The sequence below is a fragment of the Aquarana catesbeiana genome, linkage group LG02 (genome assembly GCF_042186555.1).
Source record: "Aquarana catesbeiana isolate 2022-GZ linkage group LG02, ASM4218655v1, whole genome shotgun sequence".
Taxonomy (NCBI): Eukaryota; Metazoa; Chordata; class Amphibia; order Anura; family Ranidae; genus Aquarana; species Aquarana catesbeiana.
In genome coordinates, this window is record NC_133325.1 from 387194898 (window position 1) to 387222629 (window position 27732).

General features: G+C 41.7%; 1 protein-coding gene across 3 annotated transcripts in view; it reads right to left on the reverse strand.

Moving 5' to 3' along the window:
• Positions 1–916: 916 nt before the first annotated feature.
• Positions 917–27732, reverse strand: part of BEND2 (BEN domain containing 2) — a 71419-nt gene continuing 44603 nt past the window's right edge. For 2 of the 3 annotated variants that reach the window (XM_073615183.1, XM_073615181.1), the window contains 7 exons: positions 26780–26881; positions 19434–19944; positions 17671–17871; positions 15998–16119; positions 15591–15825; positions 11079–11282; positions 917–1854 (listed from right to left, as the gene is read on the reverse strand). In XM_073615183.1, the coding sequence (XP_073471284.1) occupies positions 1697–1854; positions 11079–11282; positions 15591–15825; positions 15998–16119; positions 17671–17871; positions 19434–19944; positions 26780–26878 (1530 nt within the window). In that variant the 5' untranslated portion in view covers positions 26879–26881 and the 3' untranslated portion in view covers positions 917–1696. Of the gene's footprint in view, positions 1855–7294; positions 7361–11078; positions 11283–15590; positions 15826–15997; positions 16120–17670; positions 17872–19433; positions 19945–26779; positions 26882–27732 lie in introns of all 3 variants that reach the window. The other variant, XM_073615182.1, reaches the window with a different exon arrangement.

Below are 27732 nucleotides of genomic sequence, written 5' to 3' on the forward strand. Positions count from 1 at the left end.
AGTTTAGAATTATGTTTTTTGAATCGTTGACAAATTACATGACTTAACTTTCCTAATGCAGCTTGAAATTGATTACTTCCTTAATGACTGCAAGCTTCCCTGCTAAGACCCCTTTCACACTAAGGCGTTTTTCAGGCCGAATAGCGCCGCTTTACCGATGACGCCCGGGGCGGCTCAGTGTGAAAGGGGTCTAAGGCAGCAAAGCAGCCTCACACCATATTTCACACTGCAAAAAGTGAAGAGACATGGTTTAAACTATTGTAGTATGTTTGAAGACTGCTGTACCAGTAGGTCAAGAGACGATCAGGCCTACACCTAAAACTGTCACCGTTATTTTTTTTTTTTTTGAGCATAGTCATTTTCTAGTAATGTTTCTCTCTTAGTATTCTTACCACAGGTTCATGAACAGAGATGACCCTGAATTCAAAAGATGCCTGTAAATCCTTATTTGTCACCAAATGGTTCTTTCTCACTTGTATGGTTATTGCAAAGGGTTCCTCTATAGTGCCCACTGTAGGATACTCTTTCTTAATGAAACGCTCTTTCACTGGTTCCAGAATGACAGAGGCCCAAGTGCTGTTCGCCTGACTGGGTCCTTAAGTTCATAAAATTATTAGAAATATTTTTGTAATCAGTTCCAGTCTTATGAGCTTTGCTAATATTTCTTGAGGTCAACTAAATATCTTTTAATCTGGTCATATTGTACATCAACAGAATGCTACTGTAAAGAAAATGGATTTGTAATACCTGACTCATTAACTGGAACATATGACTCCAATGACTTTTTTTTTTTTTCAAGATTTCATTATTGTAAGTACCCATTGTTTTTCTATCAATGACCTTAAATTGTTTAAACCATTTATTTATTAAAACTATGGCCATGTAAGTTCTTGTATATGTTTGTGTTAAAAGACTGCTTTTGTTCGCAATTATGATTTTAAAGAAAATCATATTACAGATTATAGCCAGAATAGTCCTAAGCGTTCACACATTTTTCTCCCAACTGCATGCCATAGGTTACAATGATAACATGGGTTATAACAATTCCCATATTGACCTGTGAATTGACTGTGTCACTACTTACAAATGTAGTAACACACACCATCAGTCTTTTACTAAAATTTAACATTGCTATTCACCAAAATACAATACATGGTACAGTAGATCATCACGGTATTAATGGTGCTCATGTAATACACAAATAATTACACATACAACTGTGCTCGTTTGCAAATGTAAAAACAAAAAAGAATACCTACGCAATATGTGGAGGCTTCGTTAACAAAAAAACAGTAGAAATAAAAACAAACCTTTCCACAGTTTCCTATGTTTAGTTAGGTACATTTTCTCTAGAAATCTGAAACCAATGTGAACATGAACTTACAGCAAAATGTAAGAGCAACAACAACAAAGCAACTATTACAAAACGAAACAAGGTATGAATATACCTGTAATGGCTGAGATGATAACCATTGCAAGGCTTTTTGAGATAATGAAATATGTCAAAGTATGGTTTAGCAGTTCTGTACTGGTCTGTACTCCAGAGTAGTCAACGAAATTGCTTCAGTAGAAAAGTTTTTTTTTTCAGTAGACAAAGGCACATCCTGGCACAGACAAGTAATTATTAACATGGAAAGTCATCAAAATGAGAAAGTGGTGGCAAAAATGGCTTTCACAGAAAGTGTGCCTAGGGTTTTCAGCTACCAAGGGAGGTAATTTTCCGAGTATGAAATGTTGCTTTTTTCTGATCATGGCGTAGGCTGCGAATGGTACTGTTAATTGCTGCCACACAGGCTTTCCAGTCATGACCACAGTCTTTCAGATCAAATGATGGGTAATTCATCTGTAGGAAATCTAGAAGAAACCAAACAAGAAATAGTATTTGAATTGCATTTATTATATAGTGTTTGAGGACATGCACTACAACAGTTAAAAGAGAAAAGGACTTTTTTTTTTTTTGCAGATTCATACTTACCTACCGTGTTTTGCCGAAAATAAGACCTACCCTGAAAATAAGACCTACTGTTATTTTTGGGGAGGGCTTTAATATAAGTCCTACCCCGAAAATAAGCCCTAGTTTAAAGTGCTTGTAAAATGCTAGAATCTACTCTATTACATTATTATATAATGTACAATGTGTATGTTTCTGTAATATAATTGTGTCAAATACCTTCGGTACAGCGCCACTCGGCACTTCCATGACCCACCGGAGCTCTCTTTCCCGCTCTGAGCACTACAGGGGAGGGGGCTGATCTCCCGCTGCTCTCCTCCTCGTCTCCCAGCTGTCAGCGGGGGATCACACCCCCTCTGCAGTGCTCAGAGCGGGGAAAGAGAGCTCTGGCGAGTCAAGGAAGTGCTGAGCGGCGCTGTAACGAAGGTATTTGACACAATTATATTACAGAAACATACATAGTTTAAATTATATAATACTGTAATAAAGAGGATTCTAGCATTTTACAACCACTTTTACTCGGTTCCACTGGGGATTTCTGACAGGCAGGGAGGAAGAGGGGGAGAGAAGCTAGCACATTACACGATAAGACCTACTCTGAAATAAGCCCTGTGTCTTTTGTTGCCATAATTAATATAAGACCCAGGCTTATTTTTGGGGAAACATGGTAGGTGGACGCAGCATCGGTCTGATGCTGCATCTGTCCCCCGCTGGCTTTAACACTGAGAACCAAGCAAACACCAACAATTGCTTGGTTCTTAGGGCTTCCTGAGCAGAGAGCTGGTGACTGTCAGTCACTGCTGTCTTCTCTGCCTGCCCACCCTCCTGCGCTTACTGGAGCACTGGGCTGTGGAGGGGGTGGGAGCGGCCGGCTCATGGCTCACAGTGGTCCGCTGAGAGGCTGAGCCGGGTGCTGGTCCAGGCCTGTGGGTGGATCCCGACTTCATTGTCGCGATCTTGCCAGAACCTGGACCAGCTCTGTGATGTCAGCTGACAGCTGGCTTCAGCCCACTGTCAGCTGAAAACGGTTCACAGGAGTACAGAACTAACTGCATTCCTGTGATCCACAGGAGAAGTACAACCAAATGAGCTTTGGCTGTAGTTTTCCTTGACAGACCAGTCATGTATGATTAGAAGGTCCTCTATTAGTAATAAAGCATTTGCAAAAAAATTTAATATGGTGCATGCCAACAGTAACCTACATCTTTCATAAGAAAAGTCAGTTACGAAAGAAAGGAATATTGGCTTATCTGTAAATTCCACATCTTGGAGTATAGTACAGGACACAGGCAGAGTATTCATACACCTTGTGTTGTAGGCGTGTACCTTCAGTTGATTGGACATTAGCAAAGCCTTGGAGGACACACCTCCCCTAAGCATCTACCCTATAACCCTACCCCACTCTGAGTCTTGTAGCAAGCAATGCAGAGTAAACCAAGGACAGGACAGAACACAGGCAGAGTATTCATACACCACGGAATGTCCCATAGCAATGAATAGGAAAAGTGGGTAACAATGGGGCAAACAAAATTGTGCCAACAAGCTCAACAACAAGGGTTGACCCAACCTCAGGAAGCTGCTGCGAGAACCTTGCGGCCAAATTCTTAATCGACAGAAGATTGGACATATGCCTGGTAAAACATTAAAAAATATGAATAGGTGGCTGCCTTACAGAACTGAGCTACAGAGGCTTGTGCTGAAATGTTCAGGAAACTCCCACTGCTCTCATTGAATGGGCACCTAATACCGCAGAAGGAAATTTTTCTTTAAGAATGTAAGCTCTTGCAATCAGATTTTGTATCCTTTTTGCAATGGTGAACTGTAAAGTACGGTGACATCCAGGGAAGGTCCAGGGAACAGGACAAACAGGAGTGGAGCAGTACCCTTGAGGTATACTCTAATGGCTCTGACTATGTTCAGGCAGTGTTGAGAGATTTCCTTTGTATGTTTAAGAGCAGAAACATAATGAATGGGAGGACAATGCATTCATTGAGGTGGACCACCTTTGGGAGAAAGGATGGCCTTGAGACACCCTTGTCATTGTGAAGTATGAGGAAAGGCTCTTTACAGGAAAGGGCCACCAGTTCAGAAACATGGCTGACAAGTCATCCTCTAGGGGGATATTCCCGATAGGTTCAAAAGGTGTTTTCTGCAAGACAGAGAGAACCAAATTGAGTTGAGATCCCAAGGAAGCACGTGCTGGCAAAGGGGGTTTAATACAAGACATTTCCTGAAGAAAGGTTTTTTTCATGGGAGAATGAAGCCAAGGGCCTTTGAAAAAGAATGTATGTGGCAGTGATATATTACTGTGAATCAATTCATAATAAAGTGTTATCATTAAATAAAGTGATTTCATTAAACCATCACATAATCTGGCTCCACTCCTGGGTCCTGCCTTGTTGTTAATGGTCCCATTGGTGTGGGCTCAACGCTAACAGCTCATAAAAGTTGGTTGCTCAGCATATTGTTTTTATGATGACACTGTGCACATTCCTTTAGGTTTCAATGCTGTTGCACCCATGAGTCCTTCTTGACCTAAGTTTATCTTTTATGTCCATTGTTTGTAACCTTAACTTTTTTTCTTTTTTACTTTTCTGTTTGAAAATGAAAAAATCAATACAATAGTTAATTATGAAAAAAAAAAAAAATCACATAAAAGTGCTTTGTACCTTTAAATCATTAAAAAGTGCTGTGCCTTTAAAAATACTATACTGCTTGCGTCTTCAGCATATATAAAGTCCGTATACATGAAAAGTCCATACTATATAAAACGAAAAAATGAAGAAACAAACGTGGAACGAGTGGACGAAGAGGAGCAGCCTGGAGGGTGGAAGAGGCTGGAGGTGCAGAGTGAGCAGATTGCTTAATTCTTATCTCCCCAGACATGCACGCATAACGGAATGTTACTGAGAAGTGTCCATTCATCCCAAAGAGGGCAGCAGGGGAAGTTTGAGAAAGATCAGTGGTTTGCATACCAGGCGCTTGCACTTTCATGTTCTGGTGAGTGTGGAAACATAAGAGGGGAGCACTGAGTGTTTTCACATAGATCACTGAAGGAAGCTGGAAATTTGAAGCACCGAGGACTTTTTATATATTCCATGTTTTTTTTCTTCATTTTTTTATACAGTATACTATAGAATTTTCATGTATATGGACTTTATACATGCTGAAGACACTAGCAGTATAGTTATTTAAAGGCACAGAGCACTTTATGTTTATGAATTTGATATGGTTTATGTGATGGTTTAATGATGTCTAGCATTTTATTATGAATTGATTCATAGTAATGTATAATTGGGGACACATAAAATAGTAGCGCCGCATACATCTGAATGTGTTTTAGGCTACCCCTAATGTGGTTAACCAATTGTGCAGGCAGCTACACATACAACTCAAATGTTAAAACTCTTTGAGTTCTTAAAGGGGTTGTAAACCTTTGTGGTTTTTCACCTCAATGCATTATATGCATTGAGGTGAAAAACCTCTTGCAGTGCAGCAGCCCCCCAGTGCCCTCATTTTACTTACCTGAACCCTCTTTTTCTCGCGCCGGGACGAGCACACCAGCTCCGGCCGGTGTCTCCTGTCTTGATTGGCTAGATTGATAGCAGTGCAGCCATTGGCTCCCTCTGTTGTCTATAAAAATGGACGCAAATGCTGGACTCTGGAGCACGCCCGCAAGGTAACCCCCTCGGGAAAGCGCTTCTCCTAGGGGGTTATCTGATGTGGGGAGGAGCTGCGAAAGCCGCAGAGGGACCCCAGAAGAGGATGTTCGGGGGCCACTCTGTGCAACATGAGCTGCACAGTGGAGGTATGTTTGTTATTTAAAAAAGCAAAAAACGATCCTTTACAATCACTTTAAGATCAATTTCTGGTAAAAACCTGAAGGCCAGAATTTTGAGGTACAGAGAAAAAGTTGAGGCTGAAGTGCCTATTTTCACAACAAGCAAAAAAAAAGATATCCATGTTTGATAATATATTTTCCTGGAGGAGCCTTTTCTTTCTCCTTTTTTATTTTAGATAGAGTAAGGGAGGGTTATAGCCCCTGCCAGGTTTTTTGCCATCTATGTCCCATTGGGGAGATAGCGCTTCACTTTCTGTCCCACAGCCAAACCAGGAAGTGAGAGGAGATCCCTGCAATCACCAGGGTTACCAAAACTAGTGTCCCCATTGGAAGATTTCCCCTCTAATACTGTTCTCAGGATAATCCAATATTAACGATTACTTTTCACTTTCAATAATAAAAAACAGTAACATGAAAAATAGAGAGGCGGAATCAGACAGTAATAATTTAATCCCATCCCCCCGCTCTCTTTTAAAGTAAAACGTTATTTTGCCTTTAATTGTACTTTATTACCTGGGTTCCCATTAAAGCCAGAAACTGAAAAGGACTGGGTTTCATAGCTATGAACTATGGCCCTGGACCTGCATAGTAGCCTGCGGCTAACTTAACACATTGCACCAAGTGCCAAGGTGAGTGCTCATGCAGGATCCAATTCCTCAACATTAAAGGCCATCCCCACAGTGTGGGGTCTGGGTCCACTTCCCCAAGATTTTACCAAGTTTGCGCTGATCTGGATATACTGCTTTGATGCTGGCATTAGAAGACAGTGAGGACTTGACTGAAGAAAAAGAAGATAATAAACTAGTTAGTGGAAGTCCAGCCTAAAACTAAAATCTACTTGCAGGCACAATCTAAGACTAACCTATCTAACCCTGTAAAGCAAGACTCGCTAGACATACCTTTTCTGAAGCCAATCCAGTCCGGTCTACAGTGGCGGATGCTGTGTGCAGGAGACAGCCGACAACGGCTAGGAAATGCCAGGGAAGTGACGTCACCCATAGACTTACTATGGGGCATCCATTGTCGCTGCCTCTTCTGCACACTCCTACACAGAGAAGCCGCCGCCAACCACTCAGCATGGGATCATATTGGCTTCAGAAAAGTTATGTATAGCTAGTCTTGCTTTACAGGGCTAGATAGGTTAGTGTTAGATTGTGGCTGCAAGTAGATTTAGAGATTTTAAACTGGACTTCCACTTTAAGCTAAGGGTGATTTTCTCCATGAAGGAGAAAAGGTCCGTCACCTTTAGACACTACCACAAAACAAAGAACTCACGGAGTGGGGTATGGTTATAGAGGAGGGGCCTAGTGGGTGTGTCCTCTACAGCTTTGTCAGTGTCAAATCATCTGAGGTACACGCCTATAACCCATGGTGTATGAATACTCTGCCTCTGTTCTGTACTGTACAATTGAAGTGGTTGTAAACCATTCCATACACCCAGTGAAACGACTGGCCTCAGGTGATACACAGAGATAAAATAAATCCTCCTACATAAGTTGTACCTTTTATCTACAGTCTTCTCTCCTCTACAGCCATTCAAAGTCCAGAATTTATGAAGCTTGTCTGAGCTGTAAGAAAAGAATAGGGCAGAGATCTGAAGTTACACTCTGCAGAGCTCAGTGAGGAGAGCTCTTAAAACTGGAGAGAAGGGACACACCTCCCTTCAGACATCACACAGGAACAGAGCTGAGGCTGTCAATGAGCTGGAGTTCCCTCCCATGTCACCTTTCTTTCTCTTGGTGTCAGGAAAACTTGTCAGAAGTGACTCATGCTGATAGCAGAGGAATTAAAAAGCAGACAGAAATTATACTTTGGGGTTGATTTACTAAAACTAGATAATGCTAAATCTGGTGCAGCTGTGCAAGGTAGCCAATCAGCTTCTAATTTCAGCTTGTTCAATTAAAGTGTTACTAAACCCAGGACCCTGCATTCCCTCCAAATATAAACTGCTAAATACCCTTTTCTCATCAGCAGTATATAGCAGTCTTGTGACTTGTATCAGTGTCTGGCTGAGCACTGGTTAAAGCTTGTCCTATGAAGAAAAGGTTTATTTTGGGACTTTATATGAGGCGCATGTAAACAAACGTCCCAATCCCTAAATCTATAGCAAAAAGAGGGGGGAGTTTGGGACTTTAAATGAGGCATGTGCAGCATGGAAAAATAGTATCAAAAAATATAATTTATTCTATTGGATGATGAATACATATTAAGTTACAGTATACATACACAACTTTCAATTTATATACATAGCATGTTGTAATACAATATACATAGGGACCAGCAATGACATGATGGTACATGGCATGGTATGTAACAGGCAACTATATTCGGTGACATGAAGCACTTCACAACAGGATATAGTGAAGAAATTATTTTGCTGAATGGATGGGGCATATGCAAGGCTACTAATAAAGACCATAGTGCATCAAATAAGTCAAACGCGTTTCATGGAATCGCTCCACTTCCTCAGGGGAAGATGCATCGAATATCTGTAACAAAACATAAATGCCAATATGGTCTCATATTTTATACCAGACAGTAGGAAAGGAGGAGGACAGTAAACCTCCCTTTGCAATACTCACATTAGGCTGAATATGAAGTGAGAAACCTGCAGCAGGAAGGCAGCTCAATATAAGTCTGTCCCAGGAGGTATAGGGGCCCAAGGAGCAAAGCAGGAACACATAAGTATTCCTCGGAGATAAATAAACAAGTCCAAAAATAGTGTATGTTGGCTCCATTACTAAAATTAAAACAAATTGTATAGAGAAAATACCACTATGAATATATGATATTATTATGGGTAAATGAGTGGGAACCTGTAACCAAAATTGGAACAAAGAAATACCAGTGTAAAGGATAAGTGTATCCAAAGCAGAACAACACCTTGATGTGGAAGAAAGGGGAAGAAAAAAGTTCAGCAATACTAGTGTAATGGAGAAAACCCCAATATCTAAGATGGGGATGAGTGCATGGAGACAGAAAAGTGATGAGGAACATCCAGAGTATTCACCTTCACAAAGGGTCATGCTCCAAAGAATGATGTGCAGTGAGCACAAGAGGTATTGCCAAAATAACTGGCTGGTGTCAAATGGGGATCTTAAATGTCCCGGCATATCCAGGGCCCCACCCAGGGTCACGCTGGCATGATGGAAAAGGGAGAGTGAGACGTCCTCACCAGAACGGTAAAGTCGCTCGGGAGGACTGCAAACAAGACTCCCTTGGTGTCAGCCTAAGATGGCAGATTAACAATGCTGGCATTGCGGCACCACAAGAACGTCACGTGCACAGTGTGTGGGCATGACGCTGATGCGAAGTTCGACGCGCCCACCCAGTCCCCCGCACCAAGCAAAGGTGGGTGGGAGGAGAGAGGGAGGGGCGCCCCATAAGCATCGCAGCTCCCGGGAAACAGACAGAAGAGCAGCCCAGCTGATGCAGTTTACCTTGTTCTGCACAGGCTAGCTAGCATGATTGTACAAGTAACTATGTGTATCCTAGGAATCCCACTAGTGGGCGAACAGAACAATATAAGGTCCGCCATGGATTACAAGGAAATGATGAATAGGTTATAGGCTACATAACAATCAGCTATTCATGCCTCCATCCCTGTCAATATATGAAGAAAATGGGGTTTTGGGGACTTAATGCAACCACCACATCTAATGACTGCTAAGCTGCAATATATTTCCTTTTTGGTTTTGGGTTTATTACTGCTTTAACTACCCAGGATAAAAATGTGATCCTCTCTCTGTACCAGCTATTGGGATGTTCTTTTAGTTTCATTCCCCTTTGGTTCCTACAGTTCCCACTTCATAGTATATATTTCTGCATACATTTCTTCTATTGCCAGTGACCTAATGAGAGTCTTTTAAGCAACTGTTGAAGTGAACTGGTGCTCTGTTGGATGGCTTTTTCCTGGTGATGTGCCCTGATCATGTCACTTTACTGTAAGCACTGTAGAAGGGTGACCCCATGTAAAATGGTGGTTTATGCCAGATTTTGTAGGAAGCGAGCACACTAATGGCACAGGTGTGTGCTGGCTTCACATGAGAGATAGAGCTCAAAAGACCCACCCCTTGAGGAGGTCAGTGTGTGAAGGGAGCCCTGTTAGGTGCTGGTGTGCACCATGGTGTGCAGGTCGGGACAGAGCAAGGCCCGAGCCTGAGAGAGCCCATGAGGGAAAGTGTAGCTAGGAAGCTTTAAGGAAGACGCAGAGCTAAGGTGTAACGTCTGTGCATAAACACAGGGACAGGTTTCATGATCAGAAGGACCAAAAAAAAGGTACTGATGTTCAGGAAGACCCTGAAGCGGTAATTGGAGCAGTAAAGCTGCCACAAGAGAGCCAGGAGGCTGAATGTTATGTTTTTGCAGTGATGGTGGGAACCCCCTGCATTGGAAGACATACATGTGTAACGTTTTGATGTTCGTTTAAATAAAAGCGGGCAGGAAAGCCCTAAAAACTATATCTGGCATTGAGCAAACCCACTGTTTCATGCGAACCGATTGTGGAGTGTATGTCAAATTAACAACACCCCAAAATCAGCTTGCAAAACGCAGTGCAATTTGCAGAATTGGATCGCATGGTGTGAACACCCATGCGATCCGATTCTGGTGTGGACCAAAAAACAGACCTGCACAAGTTTGGTGCGAATGCGGTGCGATTTGAGCCATACAAAACCATGGCTCAAATCGCGCCCCAGAGACACCGCATGTAATTCCTACAGGAATGTGCTGCGATTCCTCAACTAATTACATGCGGTGTCCTGCGCCGCACAAGTGTGAACCCGGGCTAAGTGTTTTTGTCTGCACTGTTGTGCATATATGGCCTTTGGATATATAAAGAGCTTGCATGGATAATCAGATATCCCCTAATACCTATGATGCGTGGTACATTTGAAGATTTGATAAACCCTAACACAAAAATGTAATGTATTGCAGCTTACCGGTAAACTCCAACACTGTGCAGCCCAGGATTCAGACATGAGGGCAATGTAAGCTCCTGCAGGTTTGTGCAGGTATCTCTAGGTTCTAGCAGCTTTCTTTTCTTTTTAAGTGACACAGTCTCATTAACTACAGATGCAGTAATGTAAGTAATAAATATATTAAATAATGCACATTAGCAAGTGTCATTCAGCAAACTTTGAGAATACAAATACTTATTAATAAGGGCCTCCTAAATTTACAGCAGTATACTTAACAAGTCATTTGAGTTTTCTGAAAAAGCAATTCTTAATGCATCTATAAAGAGTGAAACCTGCTGGTGGTCCAACTGAGGTCTTAAAAACATACCTCTTAAAGCACCAATCCTGTTGGAGTCTAAAGGCAAAACACCGCGTTCCAGGTTCCCATAGACATTGCTTTTTACTAATACATCTTCTGGGAAAAGATGTCTAATTAAATATCTAGCAGACAGCTCTGGGCGAGGCTTTCCTTTGCCTATGTATATCACTGAGAATGGTAACTGCACATTTCTCCAAGGTTCACCAAAACACTCTGAAAGGCAATAGGAACAAAAACTGTAAAAAGCATAGCATGATAAATATTAAAACCTAAATACTGTATTTTTGTTGACTTCTCTTAAAGAAATACTTAAACAACAAAATGTTTAAAATGAAAACAATAAATAAAAATATAAATAAATTAAAAATGTTTAAAATTTCACTTTATTTTTGCACATACATCTAGAGCAATTTTCTAACTGTTACATAGTTACATAGTAGGTGAGGTTGAAAAAAAAAAAAGACACAAGTCCATCAAGTCCAACCTATGTGTGTTAGGAGACATGGCACCTGTAACTTATTTCGTATCCGCATGACCACTATGCGCTGATACGCTTTTAATCTATTCAACCTATGTGTGTGATTATATGTCAGTATTACATTGCATATCCCTGTATGTTGTGGTCGTTCAGGTTATAGTTTCATGAAACTATCGATGCCCCCCACTGAAACCACCACCTGTGGAAGGGAATTCCACATCCTTTCCGCTCTTACAGTAAAGAACCCTCTTCGTAGTTTAAGGTTAAACCTCTTTTCTTCTAATTTTAATGAGTGGCCACATGTCTTGTTAAGCTCCCTTCTGAGAAAAAGTTTTATCCTCATTGTGGGGTCACCAGTACGGTATTTGTATATTGAAATCATATCCCCTCCCAAGCGTCTCTTCTCCAGAGAGAATTCAGTGCTTGCAGCCTTTCCTCATAACTAATATCCTCCAGACTCTTTATTAGCTTTGTTGCCCTTCTTTGTACTCGCTCCATTTCCAGTACATCCTTTCTGAGGACTGGTGCCCAGAACTGGACAGCATACTCTAGGTGCGGCCAGACCAGAGTCTTGTAGAGTGGGAGAATTATTGTTTTATCTCTGGAATTAATCCCCTTTTTTTTTAATGCATGCCAATATTCTGTTTGCTTTGTTAGCAACAGCTTGGAATTGCATGCCATTGCTGAGCCTATCATCTACTAGGACCCCCAGGTCCTTTTCCATCCTAGATTCCCCCAGAGTTTCTCCCCCCTGCGTATAGATTGCATTCATATTTTTGCCACCGAAATGCATGATTTTACATTTTTCTACATTGAACCTCATTTGCCATGTAGTTGCCCACCCCATTAATTTTTTCAGATCTTTTTGCAAGGTTTTCACATCCTGCGGAGAAGTTATTGCCCTGCTTAGCTTAGTATCGTCCGAAAATACAGAGATTGAACTGTTTACCCATCCTCCAGGTCGTTTATGAACAAATTAAACAGGATTGGTCCCAGCACAGAACCCTGGGGGACTCCACTACCCACCCCTGACCATTCCGAGTACTACCACCCTCTGAACTCGCTCTTGTAGCCAGTTTTCAATCCATGTACTCATCCTATGGTCCATGCCAACAGACCTTATTTTGTACAGTAAACGTTTATGGGGAACGGTGTCAAATGCTTTTGCAAAATCCAGATACACCACGTCTACAGGCCTTCCTTTATCTAGATGGCAACTCACCTCCTCATAGAAGGTTAATAGATTGGTTTGGCAAGAACGATTCTTCATGAATCCATGCTGATTACTGCTAATGATACCGTTCTCATTACTAAAATCTTGTATATAGTCCCTTATCATCCCCTCCAAGAGCTTGCATACTATTGATGTTAGGCTAACTGGTCTGTAATTCCCAGGGATGTATTTTGGGCCCTTTTTAAATATTGGTGCTAAATTGGCTTTTCTCCAATCAGCTGGTACCATTCTAGTCAGAAGACTGTCAGTAAAAATTAGGAACAATGGTCTGGCAATTACTTGACTGAGTTCCCTAAGTACCCTAGGGTGAAAGCCATCTGGTCCTGGTGATTTATTAATGTTAAGTTTCCCAAGTCTTATTTTAATTCTGTCCTCTGTTAACCATGGAGGTGAAAAAGTATTTGCCCCTTCCTGATTTTTTTTTTGCATATTTCTCAGAACAAGAACCCAGAACAACATCTAAAGAACTGCAGGCCTCACTTGCCTCAGGAAAGATCAGTGTTCATGATTCAAAAATAAGAAAGAGACTGGGCAAAAATGGCATCCATGGGAGAGTTCCAAGGCCAAAGCCACTGCTGACCAAAAAGAACACAAAGGCTCATCTCATATTTACCAAAAAACATCTTGATTATCCCTAAGACTTTTAGGCATATATTCTGTGGACTGATGAGACAAAAATTTACATCTGGCATAAAACTAATACAGCATTTCATAACAGAAAACATACCAACAGCCAGACATGGTGGTGGTAGCATGATGGTCTGGGGCTGCTTTGCAGCTTCAGGACCTGGATGGCTTACCATAATTGATGGAACCATGAATTCTGAGCTCTACCAGAAAATCCTAAAGGAGAATGTCCGCCCATCAGTTCGTGACCTCAAGCTCAAGTGTACTTGGGTTATGCAGCAGGACAATGAGCCAAAACACAACAGCAAGTCCACCTCCATATGGTTCAAACAAACCAAAATTTAGGTTTTGGAGTGGCCTAGTGAAAGCCCGGACTTAAATCCAATTGAGATGCTGTATCATGACTTTACACAGGCCGTTCATGCTGAAAAACCCTCCAATGTGGCTAAATTAAAACAATTCTGCAAGGAAGAGTGGGCCAAAACTGTTCCACGGCAATGTGAAAGACTCATTTCCAATTATTGCAAATTCTTGATTGCAGTTATTGCCGCCAAGGGTGGCACAACCAGTTATTAGGTTTAGGGGCAATTACTTTTTCACATAAATCCAGGCAGGTTTGGACAGCTTTTTTACCTTAATAAATTAAACCATAATTTAAAAACTGCATTTTGTATTTACTCGGGTTATCTTTGTGCAATAGTAAAATTTATTTGACAGCCTGAGTCATTTAAGTGTGACAAATATGCAAAAAAAAATAAAAAATCTGAAAGGGGGCAAATTCTTTTTCACAGAACTGTATATGCCCTGGAATGGCCCCTCCACTGTGTATTAATTCCTGCATGTGTCCCTAGCAGATGTTAGTTTGAAAGTCAAAGTCACAATCTGACTGCAGAAGTCAGTGACAGTGGCTATTGCTTCTTTGATCATTGTAAAAAACCTGTTAAAATAATTATTTAACGTAATTTGTTAACGTTTTATAACCAAGTAACATGGTTGCAGCTGTTACTACAGATCTTAAGCTTTTTCTGAGATATATTTGTAATTTTAACTGCAGCACAGCCTTATGATAAAAAAAAGTTTTGTTTTTTCTTTTTAAATAAATATTGTTTTTATTTACAGTGGTTGTTAACCTTAGACATGAAATATGAACAAAGCATATCCTTCTGTAGTGTGTACTTGTCTCAAAAAAGGTAATGGGGAGGGATTTCCAGCTAATTGACAGCCTGAACTCTGTTCCTGTGTGCTGTGTGAAGGGGGGTTTGACCCTTCCATCCAATCAGCTCTTAGAGCTCTCCTCACTGAGCTCTGCAGAGTGTACCTTCAGCTCTCCGCCTCCGTTTTCTGACAGCTTAGCCAAGTTTTATAAATTTTGGACTTTGAATGGATGTAGAGAAGAAAATACTGCAGATAAAGAGGTGCAACTTATGTAGATTTGTTTAATTTCTCTGTATCACCTGAGGCCAGTCACTTCACTGGGCATATGTAAGGGTTTACAACCACTTTAACTTCAGATTTTTGCCAAATGTTATTTTTCTTTTTCTTTTCCATTTGTATACAAACACTTTTTACATTTTCATATTTATTTTTATTTTCTTATAGTGTTCTGTTAAAACAAACTATTTCATCTGTAAATAATCTCACAATGCTTTCACTCAGGGACATTATTAGGGAGCCAGTTATAAAGCAGCAGTATGGCCTTACTGCAGTCATACTGCTACTGTAAACAAAAGGCATATTTATAAAGGAATAAATATGACCTGTCAAAGTCATGTGATTGGGGTCTCCTCCTATCACTGAGTGTTTTTTGCAATGTGAATGAATGTATAATGCGTGCACAATATGTAGTAGCTACTACAGTGCCCAGGAGAGTGCACATAGCATAATCCACTCTACATCATCAATGGGCCCCTGGGCCTCTTAAAGAGAACCCATGATGATAGAAATATGGGAGCTTCTCTGAGGTTATCATTTGGTCCTATATTTGTTATGTAGTGTAGGCTGCATCTGCATATTTCTTCCAGGTTTGTGATGCAATAGATATTATGCCAGAATCAAGATGACAACCATTTTTAAAAATAAGCCCTGCCCCACCCCATATTTACCACACATTCAAACTCAGCGTAAAGACAAATTCTTCAAATGAATGTTATCTGCGGAGCCCTGTCTAAGCTAGAAATATTACCTATAGGATCAGAAGAATGATGTTTAATTGGTGTTCCAATGCCTGGAGGTCCTGGAAACCGGTTATCCTTTTGTTTGTTTAACAGATTTGCTTGTAAAAAGCTTGTATTTTCTGCAATCTTTTGATTATTTTCAGTGACGACTGGCTCATGATCCTCCTCAACTGCATCATCAGAATCCAGACAAATGGAATCTTCAGGCGCTTGGGAAACAGCTTGATTAGGGAACATGTTTACCTTCAAAGAAAAAACATTTCTTAAACAATCACCTACTATAAAATCAGGGCTTGTTCCACCGGGTTATGCTGGGCAGTCCCACTCAGTTTGCTTTCATTACTAAGATATTTTAAAAACAGGAGTAAAATACAAGTACAAATATACAGAAATAAAAGATACAGTTAAAACTTACAGCATTTTTTTTGGTTTCTAAATGTAAACATCGAATCATGGCGTTAACGTTTGTGGTACAGGTTTTCCAATCCTTTCCATATTCACCAAGATCACATTCAGGGAATATAGATGCCAAGAACTCTGCAAAACAAAAAGAACCTTAATCAAAACTCAGTAGACAAGTGAGACCCTTAAGCCTCGATTTACACTGATGTGATACAGGAAACGCAGCCATTCCTGTGCATTTCCCGCACCGCATAGCAATTGCACTGTTCATGCGATCTGCTGCGGGTGTCAATTAAAAGTTAATGACACCCCAAAAGCAGCTTGAAAAATTTAGTGCATTTGCCTGAACAGGATAGCATGGTTATGAATACCCATGCGATCTGGCTCCCTGCACATTCTTCATGCGGATTCGGTGAATGGGCTCAAATCGCACTGGGCAGAATCGCATGTGATTTGCGCAGGAATGCATTGCGATTCCTGTGTGAATCACATGCAGTGTGACTGTGTGTACCAGGGTTTAAAGTCGAATTCCAGGCACAAACTAACCAAGCCTAAAATTTCTCCTATCCCCCTTTTAACTCCTACTAACTACCCTGTAGAAGGAAGATGCACATACTTATATTCTTAAGCCGCTATGGTCCAGTCACACGATCTCCCCAGTGGCCAGCTTCAGGGGAGAGGAGAAAGCATCGACAACAGATGGAAAGCCTGAGTGATGACATCACCCATAGGCTTATATGTGGCATCTGTTGTTGGCTATCCCTCCTCTCCCCTAAAGCTGGCCGATTGGAGCTAATCACGATTGGACCAGAGCATTCTCAGAATAGTCAAGTATAAACATCTTCTTTCTACAGGGCAGTTAGTATAGGAGTTAGAAGGGGGAAGGAGCCATTTTAAACTTAGTTAGAGACTAGAATTCTATTTTAACGTCAAAAGTTAAAAATGCTAAAAACAGATTGAAAAAAAAAAAATGATTGCTAGGCTTTTTTCATCTTAACAACATACGTTTCCTGGGCAGTTTGTTTCTGCCACATCACAGGTCATGTGATCACAGAATATCCAGTGAGCTTCATATACAGTGGAACCTCGGATTACGAGCATAATCTGTTCCAGAAGTATGTTCGTAATCTAAAGTACTCGCATATCAAAGAGAGTTTTCCCATTGAAGTCAATGGAAACGAAAATAATTTGTTCCGCATTGACTTCAATGGGATGCAATACCGCATGCGGCCAGAGGTGGGGGGGGGGGGGGGGCGCCAGAAAGCCTCGGAAACGGCCGAAAAGGCCCAAGGACACTTCGGCGGACCTCGGAAAGTCTTCCTACTCGAGATTTGCCAAGGTCAGACGTGCTGTACTGAGGCCTTTCCGTGCATTTCCGAACGTGACATTCGGCTCTGCTCAGCTCTGGCGCCCCCCCCCACCTCAGGCCAAAAGAGGTGCTCTTTTTGTAAGACAACTCTCGCAAACCGAGTTACGATTTTTAAAAATACAGTGCTCGTATTGCAAAACGCTAGTTAACCGCGTTACTCGCAATCCGAGGTTCCACTGTATGAGAAACATGGCTCCTGGTACCAGGATTATGCATGTCAATTACAGTTATCTAGCCAAGGTTTGACCAGTCAAAGCAATGATAGTGAGCATTATTGTGTCCTCACATAATATGCACATTCCAAGTCACACACATACCTCTTATTGCTGAAACCTTGTTCACATCAAGCGTCATAAGTCCTTGTACCTTGCCTCCTGTAGCACTGTTCAGTAATACGTCCTTAGGGAACAGGGCACGAACCAAGTAACGAGCTGCATATTTAGGTTGTGTTTTCTGTCTGGCTTTCACCAAAAAGCTTCCAGGGACTTTGATATTTTTACTGGGGTCCCCAAGAAATTCTATAATTGATTAAAGACAATAATATATTAATATTTTTATATAATACAAAAGAAAATGACAGAGGGTCTGACTCTTTCCCAGGCCATCCAAAACTAAACAAATATGTTTTGCCTAGCCACTAAAGTGTTTGTTACCCCAACACTTCATATTCCTGATATGTGCCTGCTGTATCATGTACTTGTATGAGAAAGTATCCTGTTCTTTTTGTATTGCTTCCTTTATGTGAAATCCCTGGTGTTCCTGCCGGTCCCTCTGCTTTCCTATTAAAAACTGACCACACTAAGCAGGAGAGCACAGCGTGGTCAGTTCTCTAGCTATGCTGGGAACTCAGTGTGCTCTCCTCCAATGATCAGACTTGTCCTGACATGCCCCCCCCCCCCCCTTCACTGGGAAGCTCAGTGTACTGTTGCTTCTCCTCCCTCCAGCTCTTATGCAGCTGAGAACAAATGGAAGGTGATCACTTATAAAAAAAAGTGAAAAAGGGTATTTATAATGTATTTTTATATATATTTATACACAAATGTTTTTCCTTTCATTTCTATTTTAAACTGAATGGGTTGTTTTTACAAGGTGATCGTTTACAATCACTATAAGTTCTGTAGCATTTTGAGCAGATTCAGCCACCATGTAAGGCAACTGGCAAACTACTGACCCCCTGCAGTGTTTACCACACAGTAGCTGTTAAAGGTAAGTTGGAAGACAAAGCATAAGTGCCAAGCGCTCTGATGTTCAGGAAGAGTGCACTCGAAGGCTCACAATGCATATCAAATCTGAAGTTTAATTTTAAAGAAAATCTGTACAGAGAAAGACCTCCTCTACTGAAAATACCAGCTTCCTGGCTATCATGTTGATCTAATGGCTCTCCGTATTTGCACACTTGTTCCAGGTTAGTGTCACAAAGTACTAAAATCAAAGACAGTCAGGCAATTCAAATTTTCAAAAGGAGGCCAACAATGGCCCCCTTGATTTTAAAAAGTCCAAATGTATCAAATCAGCACAGAAAGTTCCAGTAGTTAGGTCCCTCAGTTTATAAAATCAGGGGAAAGGTGGAACGGCCTTTTTTTACTATCACTGGGTTACACCAACTGATGTTCTTGTTACTAGGAATCCCTGAGGAATAAAAGTCTTGGTTCACAACTAATAACATATCTGCATGCAGCAGTAATTATGTCACAAGAGTAATCTTTGAGTAATGAAGCTACGAGAAGCTAAGTTAGGGGCTGCTCAGCCAGCACTTCCATAGCTGCTGAAATTGTCCTTGCTAAGAAAGGGCTCTAATGATGGAGTGTGAGTATAATCAACTACAACCTCGTCTTCCAAAAACCCAACTATACAAACTTAGGGGTCATATTTAGCAAAAACCTGAAAAGTGAGGACGAGGGCAAAATACTTACAGTAGGTAAGGTTGTTTACACCAGTCAAATGACCCATTACCACCAGATTATGGATGATTTTATGAAGTGGGATGCACCCGTGCCCTACAGATATGCCCCCCTGTACGCACTTCAAGACTAAATTTTCAGTTTTCACTACAAAGTACCTTTAAAACTTTGCAACTCACCATAAATTGGGACTGGTTGAACTGACGATGAAGGCAATTCCTCACTTATGATAACATTTCTCTGCACAGTTACATGAGGCACCAAGACAGGCTCGGTTTCTTTAATATTTTCTTTTGCTGGTTTGGAACACACAGATGATGCAGCCAGAGGAGTAGTAATGATGGGTGGTGAAGCACAAGTGCTTTCAGGTAAGCTTTCGATCTTTATGTCTCTGTGGTCATGGTTTGTTACACTGATGACTGGATGCAAGGAGCGGGTTGACACAATAGTTGGTAGAGGTGGACTTAACCTTTGAGTCTGTTGAGGTTCCCTTGGAATTGCTCCTGTATGGATAGATTTAAAGGCTAGGCTGCCCTGGAGATGCATGTTTTCCTCTTCCACCTTCTTGTTTGGAATGCTCGGTGGAGGCTGTGCAATTTTCGGGGTGAGAAAGCTTTGGTTTAGCTTCTGTAGTCTCAGTTTTGCTTGAGGTATGGTATGAGGACCTCTTGGGGAAAGGTTAAGTGGTCTCTGGAGGTAAAAACAACACTAGTAACATGTAAGCTCACCACATAAAACTAAAATAATTTGAGAAAGTCATCAACAATTTCCCATGGGGATAAACACAATTTATGGCTTCTCAAAGTCAAATGTGGAAGAAAAACACACATGGAGCCACTTGTTCTCAGTATGTTATACCTGCATAGGTCTGAATTAGGAACAAAAAAAGCTCAGCTTCCACGATGTAACAGAAAGCCTCCATATCCTGTTCTGTTAATTAATATGTTTATCAGGGTGAGCAGAGACACAATACTATGCAGGGTGTCTGGTCTGGGACTGCATATGAGCGGTTTGTCCCATGGCAAGGAATGGAAGTAAATTGTTGCCAGGTTGTATTAAACCCCAAACATGAAATATGAACAAAGCATATCCATCTATAGTGTGTACTTGTCTCAATCCAGAGCACAAAGTGTCATTTTTTGTCTGCTGCTTTGTTCCCCTGCTATCACCATGAATCACTTCTGACAAGTTTTCCTGACACCAAGAGAAAAAAGGTGACAGGGGAGGGGGGTTAAGGGGGTGTGCCCCTTCCCTCTAATCAGCTCTCCTCACTGAGTGTAACTTCAGTATATGTGAAGGTTTACAACCACTGTAATGTATTTCAACATGTACTGGTTTTAGTCTAGGTTCACATCTATGCAGCCGCGCTTGATGCGTTTTTCAGTGCATTTTGCTCTTTTAAACCAGTGGTTTTTTATGCATTTTTGCATGCAGTTTTGCGCTTTACTTTTTTTTCTCTTTAAACACACTGTAAAACACACTGTATATAGCTGATTGCTAAGGAGGGGGCTGGGAAGCCAGCCGGCGCATCCTTAGCAACCGATGAGTCACCAGCTATCAGCGGGGTTCCCCGCTGAAAGCTGAATGTAAAAAAAAAAAATAATAATAATTTGCTGGCAAACAAACGGCGTGGGGTGTCCCCCCCAGGTCCATAACAGGCCCCCTAGGGTCTAGTATAGATTCGGAGGGGACCCCCCCCACAATTAAAAAAAAATGGCATTAGTGTCCCCCCAAAATTCATACCAGACCCTTATCCGAGCATGCTGCGCGACAGATCAGAAAAGAGAGGGGGCGAGCGAGCGCCCCCCCCCCCGAACCATACCAGGCCTCATGCCCTTAACATGAGGCCTCTGCATCCACACTAGACCTGAAGGGCCTGGCATGGACCTGGGGGGAAACCCCATGCCGTTTTTTTCGCAAATTTTTAAATATTTTTTTACATTTAGCTTTCAGCGGGGAACCCCGCTGACAACTGATGACTCATTGGTTGTTAAGAGCCCTTTCACACTGACAGTGAGGGGGAGCGTTGGCGGTAAATCGCTGCTAGTTTTAGTGGCACTTTACCCTCGTATTAGAGGCGCTTTTTGTCTGCTAGCGGGGCACTTTTAAACCCTGCTAGCAACCAAATAAAGGGTTAAAACTGCCCGCAATCGCTGCTGCCGAGGCACTTTGGCGGTGCTGCCCATTGATTTCAATGGGCAGGGGCGCTTTAGGAGCGGTGTATTCACCGCTCCTAAAGCGCCTCAAAGATGCTGCTTGCAGGACTTTTTTTTAGAGTCCTGCCAGCGCACTCGGGCTTTCACATTGGGATTGCAGATGAGGCACTTTCAGGCGCTATTTTAAGTGCTAAATCGCCTAAAAAACGCCTCCAGCGTGAAAAGGATCTAAGGATGCGACGGCCGGCTACCCGTTTCTGCGAAATGCAAAATGCACTAAAAAACGCGTAGGATTAAACCTGTTTTTTTAACCACTTCAGCCCCGGAAGATTTGGCTGTTGAATGATCGGGCCATTTTTTGTGATTCGGCACTGCGTCGCTTTAACTGACAAATGCACGGTCGTGCGACCCTGCACCCAAACAAAATTGACGTCCTCTTTTTCCCACAAATAGAGCTTTCTTTTGGTGGTATTTGATCATCTCTGCGGTTTTTATTTTTTGCGCTATAAACGGAAAAAGACCGAAAATTTTGAAAAAAAACGCAATATTTTGTACTTTTTGCTATAATAAATATCCCCATGTTTTTTTTTTTTTTTTTTTAAAGAAAATTTTTTTCTCAGTTTAGGCCGATATGTATTCTTCTTCTACATATTTTTGGTAAAAAAAAATCGCAAAAAGCATATATTGATTGGTTTGCGCAAAAGTTATAGAGACTACAAAATAGGTGATAGATTGATAGCATTTTTATTATTTTCTTTACTAGTAATGGCGGCGATCTGCAATTTTTATCGGGACTGCGACATTATGGCGGACACGCCGGACACTTTTGGCACATTTTTGGGACCATTGTCATTCTTACAGCGATCAGTGCTATAAAAATGCACTGATTACTGTAAAAATGTCACTGGCAGGGAAGGGGCGATCTAGGGGTTTACTGTGTTCCCTGTTTGTGTTTCTAACTGAAGGAGGAGGGGACTGACCTAGAGGAAGTGACGGCTCGTGATTTCTAGCTAATAGGAAGTCACGATCTGTCACGCCTCTCAGAACAGAACAGGGAAGTGTGTTTACACACACTCGTCCCTATTCTGCCTCTCGTTCCCGTGATCACTCGTGGCCGGCGATCATCATGACCGTGGGCCACGAGCATCGGCACCCCCGCTGTGCAGCTGGCGCGCGACCTGCCATCCCAATCCCCCGAACCGATGTATAGCTACGACGGCTAGCGGGATTGTGCCGACCTGCCGCAGTAAAATGATGGCGGCTGGTCGGTAAGTGGTTAATTACACACCCTTTATATAAGCATTCCTTGACCCCTTAGCACCGACCATATGCACATATGCAGCCTCGGCTTTAAGGGGTTATACCGGGATGATGCCTGCAGCTGCAGGCTTCACACCGGTACTGTTTTTTAGAGCGGGCGGTTGGCTCTTTAGGGATAACAACCGATGTGGCTAAAAGCCACTCAGCTGTCACCACCTCCCGCTGCTCTTCCGGGGCCTCTCATCCCACCAGGAGACCCAAGCCACAATCTAAAACTTACGCCAGCTAGGCTGAGACTGGAACAAAGCCAGAAACGGGTTCGTTCCTGTCTCCTATGTAAAAACACAGAAGTAAAGTCATGATGTCACTTCCGGTTTACTCAGCTGCCAATGGCGTTGATTGAAAAGAAATTACAGTATTCAGAATCGCTGTTTTTGGCGATCTGAATACTTTGAAGTGCAAAGGAGGGATTTGGGGACCCCCGATCTGTCCATAAAGAGTGCCTGTCACCACCTATTACTGTCACAAGGGATGTTTACATTCCTTGCGACAGCAATAAAAGTGATCAGAATTTTTTTTTTTCAAGTGACTATGTAAAAAAACAAAACAAACTTTTTTAAAGAGCCCCCATCCCCGCGAGCTCGCACAGCAAAGAAACCGCATGCGCAAGTCGTGCCCGCATATGTAAACATGAGGTATCGCCGCGATCATTAGAGCAAGAGCAATAATTCTAGCAAAAGACCTCCTCTGTAACTCTGTAACCTGGTAACCGTTAATTTTTTTTAAAGCATAGCCTATGGAGATTTTTAGGTACCATAGTTTGTCACCATTCCACGAGTGTGCGCAATTTCAAAGCATGACATGTTAGGTATCTATTTACTCTTTGTAATATAATTTTTCACATTATACAAATTGGGGTAATTTTACGTTTTTTTTTTTTAATTCATGAAAGTGTCTTTTTTCCCAAAAAAGTGCGTTTGAAAGACCGTTGCGACATACCGTGTGACATAAAATATTGCAATGATCACCATTTTATTCTCTAGGGTCTCTGCTAAAAAATATATATATAATGTTTGAGGGTTCCAGGTACCTTTCTAGCAAAAAAATACAGATTTAAGCAGCAAATGTCAGAAATAGGCTTAGGCATGAAAGGGATAAATAATTAAAGATACATTTCTTTATTACCCATTTAAAACCGTATACTCAAATAAAAAGATTAATTCACCAAAAGGGCTGTTACATAATCATTACTTGAGCAGCCAACAACCTCACCTGCAAAACCTATTCTTTCCTGACTCCAGTTGTGATCCCAACACAAATATAAGCAGCAAAATTCAAGATAAATTGCAAGGTGGAGCTTATGTTATTTTATAGTTTACATAAAAATGTTTAATGTGTGTTTTTACTTTTGCTGCAATGGGAAAACCCCACTATATGTTTGTTAGGTGTTCCCATTTACACAGCATACCCAAAAAAAAATAAAAAATTAAATATTCCTTACCTTTTAGATCAGACCTGGGCATTTTGGGCATGTACACTGCTCCATGACTTTGAGGAAGGAGTGTGGGCTCCCTATATCCAGGCCGGCCAGTCAAGATAACAGAGGCCCTCATTGGTCTGCCCCTTCTGAGACGCTTTGGCCGTGTAGGAGGGGCAGCGCCACCCCCTCGAACGACTGGAGCAGACCATGGGAGGTGGCCAACAAGGATATAATGCAGGTGAGGGAATGTGAGGAGGTGTTGCCAGGTCCTGCTCTCTACCCCACAGGTAAGGTGCGGAGCCTATTACCCCACCAGTCAGTCTTAACTCCTGCAGAAATGATGTCACACACCTAGGACGTGTATAACAATAGAGGGAAGATATAAATACCCTCATGGGGTTCCCATAGACAGGCTGCTCTGCTAACTCTATGTATGTATAGCTTAGCTTACCATATAACATGCTTGGGTTGGTTCCCAATATGGTATTTTATATTTGTTTTAGGGGGAAATCTCTTGTCTAGTTATGTGCACCGTATACCTAGGATATTTAATTGAGCAAAATTTGGTTCTGCCTATTGGTTTGGCCCTCCACAACAGTCCTAGTTTTTCATGTGGTCCTTTGGGAAAATTAACTGCCCACCCCTGTTTTAGAGGTTTTTCAGGAGGAGGTGTCTGTCAGGACTGGCTCAGCCCTTCCTTCTCTGAGCTGGCCGCTCAGCTGTCCGCTCAGCTGTCAGCTAATTGCCAGCTCTCATCTCTCTCTCCACAGTTAACCAGCTATTGTGGATCTACTCGTCAGTCCCGCCTACTTAAAGATCTCCAGCTCACTTCATTCCACATCACAAGAAACCATCTCCTGCATTCCTGTTTAAAGACTGGCTTTGCTGACATCCCTTTTGGCTCCTTCCTGCTTGCTGTTCCTCTACTTGGATACCTGACTTCTGGCCTGGCTGATTACCCGATCTGGTTACTAAACTCTGGCTTGGCTGACTACCCGATCCAGTTACTGGACTCTGGCTATGCTTTGACTATGCTTACACTATTTACCTTTTTATTTTTAATAAACAAGTGTGATTTTACTGTACTTCTGTCTTGGTCTGGTTCATGGTTTCGGAGAGTGTCATGGTGAACTGCAGGGTTTTTTTGAACAATGTTAGAGTGAGCCTGTCCCAAGTCTGTCAGCATTAACATATACTGCATGAAGCCCAGCCTCAACAATTTTAACCCTTTGTTAAGACAAAAAGTGTTCAAATCTAGTTACAATTGATAATAAAGATCTATCTGCCTGCAGAGCAAAGACAGGGTTAATGGTTATGGCAAACACAGCTGCCCAGCCACTTCATAAACAAAGAGAAGTATGTAAGATTTGTTTCTTGCTGGGGGGGGGTCCAGAATCTGCAATTTTAAAGTGGATGTAACCCTAAAAAGAAAAAAGGATTCTGTTCCTTTAAAGCATGTTAATCCGCATAGTCCTTGTGCGGTGTCATTTTTCCTTTTCTAAGCTGCAAAAAACCTGGTTGATCCTGCCTGTTTCTGTGTCCCCATGTGTCCTCACAATGGTAATCATGGCTGCTGTTCCTGATTGCTGTGGTCAGTTTACGTGCCTTCGTCATCCCGCTGCTCTCCTCTTTCCACTCTCTCTTCCTGCCAGCTCCTGTGTGTGAACCGCCTCTCCCCTCCCCTTCTACCGCTGTTCCGAGTGGCAGTAAAGTTACTGCTCACAATTACTGCCAGCCCCTCTGTTAGGAGAAAATGTATCTATACAGTGTATGTGCTTGTTAAAAATTCTTCTAAATGCCTTATTTCACTTCGCTGATCTGCGGTCACGTTACCGCCTGGCAGACATCAGAGGGAGATCTCAGCCCCTCCATCTATAGTGCACAGATCAGAGAAAGAGAGCAGCCCACTGATCGGCAAGGTGAAAAAAGATATTTAGAAGAAGAAGCACATACACTGTATAGTACATTTTGTCCTAGCAGAAGGGCTGGCAGTGATTGTTGCACTGCTTTTACAACCCCTTTAAGTTATGCTATGTGAGAAATGTAACAAATATAAACTAGATGTTATCCCAATTGGCTGAAAAAGTGAAAATACACTAAAAAGGTGAACTTTATCAAGTTTGTTTGTTTTTTTGTTTTTTTTAAATTAAAATCAGCAGCTACAAAAAATGTTCATGGGATCTCCAGTGCCACCATCTTGAATTTGGAAGCCAGCTGTGACTTCCTGATGATTCACAGCAGGCTCCCCACTTTGCATGCACAAGATCGCAAGTCACCTGGAGACTGATCCTGCAGCCTCATGACATACATGACGTTTCCCAGGAAGCTGTGGGTAGGGAGGAGTTTGGGACATGCAACGTCATCCTCACCTAGGTAAGGATTAAAGAAATAGGAGAAGGTAGCCACAAAAAACAGTATGTGTTTCCCCCGCGCCCCTGAAAAAAAACCTGCAACTCAGTTACAAGCTGGGTGGAGAATGAGAAGTACTTCACTTTTTGAGTGAAGTTCCAGTTTAGCGTAATGCTCTCAATTGTAAAAAAAAAAAAAAAAAGAAGCTAAATCTAAGATAAAATTATAGTAATCAAAAAGCTATATGAAACATCAACTAAAAGCATGCATTGTGACTTACAGGTTTTAAGTGTGATTTCATCTGAGCATGGTGCAGCTCAGAGACTTTCCTCTGGAGAAGATCCATCTTCTTGTCTAGTTTCTGAACTATGTCATACATTGCCTAAAAGGACATACTGCCATTAGAAAATAGTAAACATTTCCAGCTACACATATCTAAATAACACCAATAAACACTAAATAAAGAATAATTAATTAATGTTTTACATTTTGGTATTCTAAGCCCATTTTTTTCTATGTATAATTTCTAACTATACATAGTACATAGGACAGCTGCGTTTGCTTATTGCACAGGAGAATATTTATTTTTAAAAAATGCAGAGATCTTTGTCCTGACAAATAGCATTTGTTCTGTGTGAATGGGGACAAAATCAATAGGCTATTTTCTCTCCAGAACGAATGGTATTCTTTATACCGGATCAAGTAAATTTAGAAAAGACCACAAATATGGCCGTGAAAGAAAATAGCCTGACAACATTTTTTGTCTATATTCTCGCAAAGCGAATTTACATACAGTTTCACAGGACAAATAGTTCTGCAATTTGTTTTTCTAAATATACCCCATAATGTTTTTTGGAGGATTATATACCCGCAAAAAGGGTATTTTTACTCTCCATAATGTTTGTTTATTACATATGCAGCTTCCGCCAGCTGCTTCACATGTGTAAACAGTGGTTGTACCTATCTGTTCCTCTGTTTTAATGAAATTCTACCACACAAGTCTGACTGGAAGACAGACTCAACAGTTGCTAAGCAAGCAGACTAGCCTTCATGTTTATGGGGACAAGGGCCTCTTCCCGACAACCCTGGGTGGTGGTTGTCGGGATTTGCAGGCGGGGGCTTATTGAAATCCGGAAGCCCCCTTTAACAAGAAGGGCCCCCAGATCCGGGTCCCCCACCCTATGTGAATGAGTGTGGAGTACATTGCACCCCTACCCATTCACCCCAAAAAAG